Source organism: Xyrauchen texanus, chromosome 27, assembly GCF_025860055.1.
Source record: "Xyrauchen texanus isolate HMW12.3.18 chromosome 27, RBS_HiC_50CHRs, whole genome shotgun sequence".
Classification (NCBI taxonomy): Eukaryota; Metazoa; Chordata; class Actinopteri; order Cypriniformes; family Catostomidae; genus Xyrauchen; species Xyrauchen texanus.
The window spans coordinates 36,033,329-36,034,686 of NC_068302.1; the positions used below are offsets into that span (position 1 = coordinate 36,033,329).

The 1,358-nt window shown below is 35.1% G+C and overlaps 1 protein-coding gene across 1 annotated transcript in view; it reads right to left on the bottom strand.

Annotated features, from left to right (window-relative positions):
- Positions 1-475: 475 nt before the first annotated feature.
- The window catches only part of LOC127620582 (antigen WC1.1), a 17,281-nt gene continuing 16,398 nt past the window's right edge, over positions 476-1,358 (bottom strand). Inside the window, exons 16-17 of the mRNA XM_052093745.1 lie at positions 1,201-1,353; positions 476-1,115 (exon numbers count right to left, since the gene is read on the bottom strand). Coding sequence (XP_051949705.1) covers positions 862-1,115; positions 1,201-1,353 — 407 coding nt within the window. The 3' untranslated portion in view covers positions 476-861. The remainder of the gene's footprint in view (positions 1,116-1,200; positions 1,354-1,358) is intronic.

Consider the following 1,358-nt stretch of genomic DNA (forward strand, 5'->3'; position numbering starts at 1 on the left):
TCCACCATCTGTGACATCAATAGCAGATATGCTTTGGAGACACGTAAACCTGGGACCTTAAATTTGAACCTTGAAGGGTTAGTTGTTTCATCGTTTACTCACCCTCAGGTTATACCATACTCATATGACTTTGTCTCTTCCATGGAACACAAAAGAAGATGTTGGGCAAAATGTCAGCCTTGGTAACCATTCACTTTCATTGTATATTTTTTCCCTACAATAAAAGTGAATGGTGACTGAGGCAATCATTCTGCATAGCATCTTCTATTGTTTTCCACAGAAGTAAGAATATCATATGGGTTTGGAACAACATGAGGGTGAGTAAATGATGACAGAATTTGTATTAAAAAAAAATAAAAATAATAATGCATAACAGTTATAACTATCAAATATTTTAATATAAAATATCTCTTACATGACAAGTCTATAAAAGCAGTTTATTTATACTGACGGGAAATAGGACAGGCAGGTCAAGACTAAAGGACTAAAACATTTCAAAACAGCAAAAAAAAAAATAAAAAATTTGTATCTTTTAATTTAATTTAATAGATGTAAAACTGGAACATTTGATCTTATTAAAAAGGTTTTAAAAACCATTGTTCATTAAAATATGGCCATGTGATCATTTACCAAGTTTGAAAGTCACACAGTAATCATTATATAAACACTTCCATCAGTTTAAACAGAATAGACCACAAACAAATACACAAAATAATTAAAGATAGACACAAAACAGACACAAAATAGACCAATGATTCTATTTGATAACCAACAACAACGAGCTTGTTTAGTTGAACTTTCGTCCACAGCAAAATGCGAGCGCACCTTTAAATTGGAACTTTATAAGTGACAGAATGAAAGTTACATAATTTCTTCATTACACTTGTTGGATGTAACATCTACCTCAGTGGTCACAAACACTGCATTTGCATCAGCACATGTGACTGTATCTGCCATTACATCCATGTTAACTGCATCTTCAGCTGCATTTAAAGCATCTACTTGTGCTTGTACAGTTTTTGTGGGGATCCCTGCATTTTCATTGGCATCTGCAGGCATGACATCATCATAGTCCTCCTGATTCTCTATCTCCACTTCATAGGTGACATCATCTGCTGAGAGCACAGAAGAAAACAGTAACCAAGTGTACAAATCAAACACACATGCAAACAATGTGAAGTGTGAATATAAGTGCAGTACCGATCATGTTTTCAGGTCTCTTAGGAAGCAGTGGAAGGCTTGGGTCAAAATCAGTGAGGGTTTGGAGAGGGGATACATCATTGACTTGTCTCTCAATATCATCATATTCTGTCCCAGAAGAACCTTTGCTCCTGTCATCTACATCGTCCTCTCCTGTT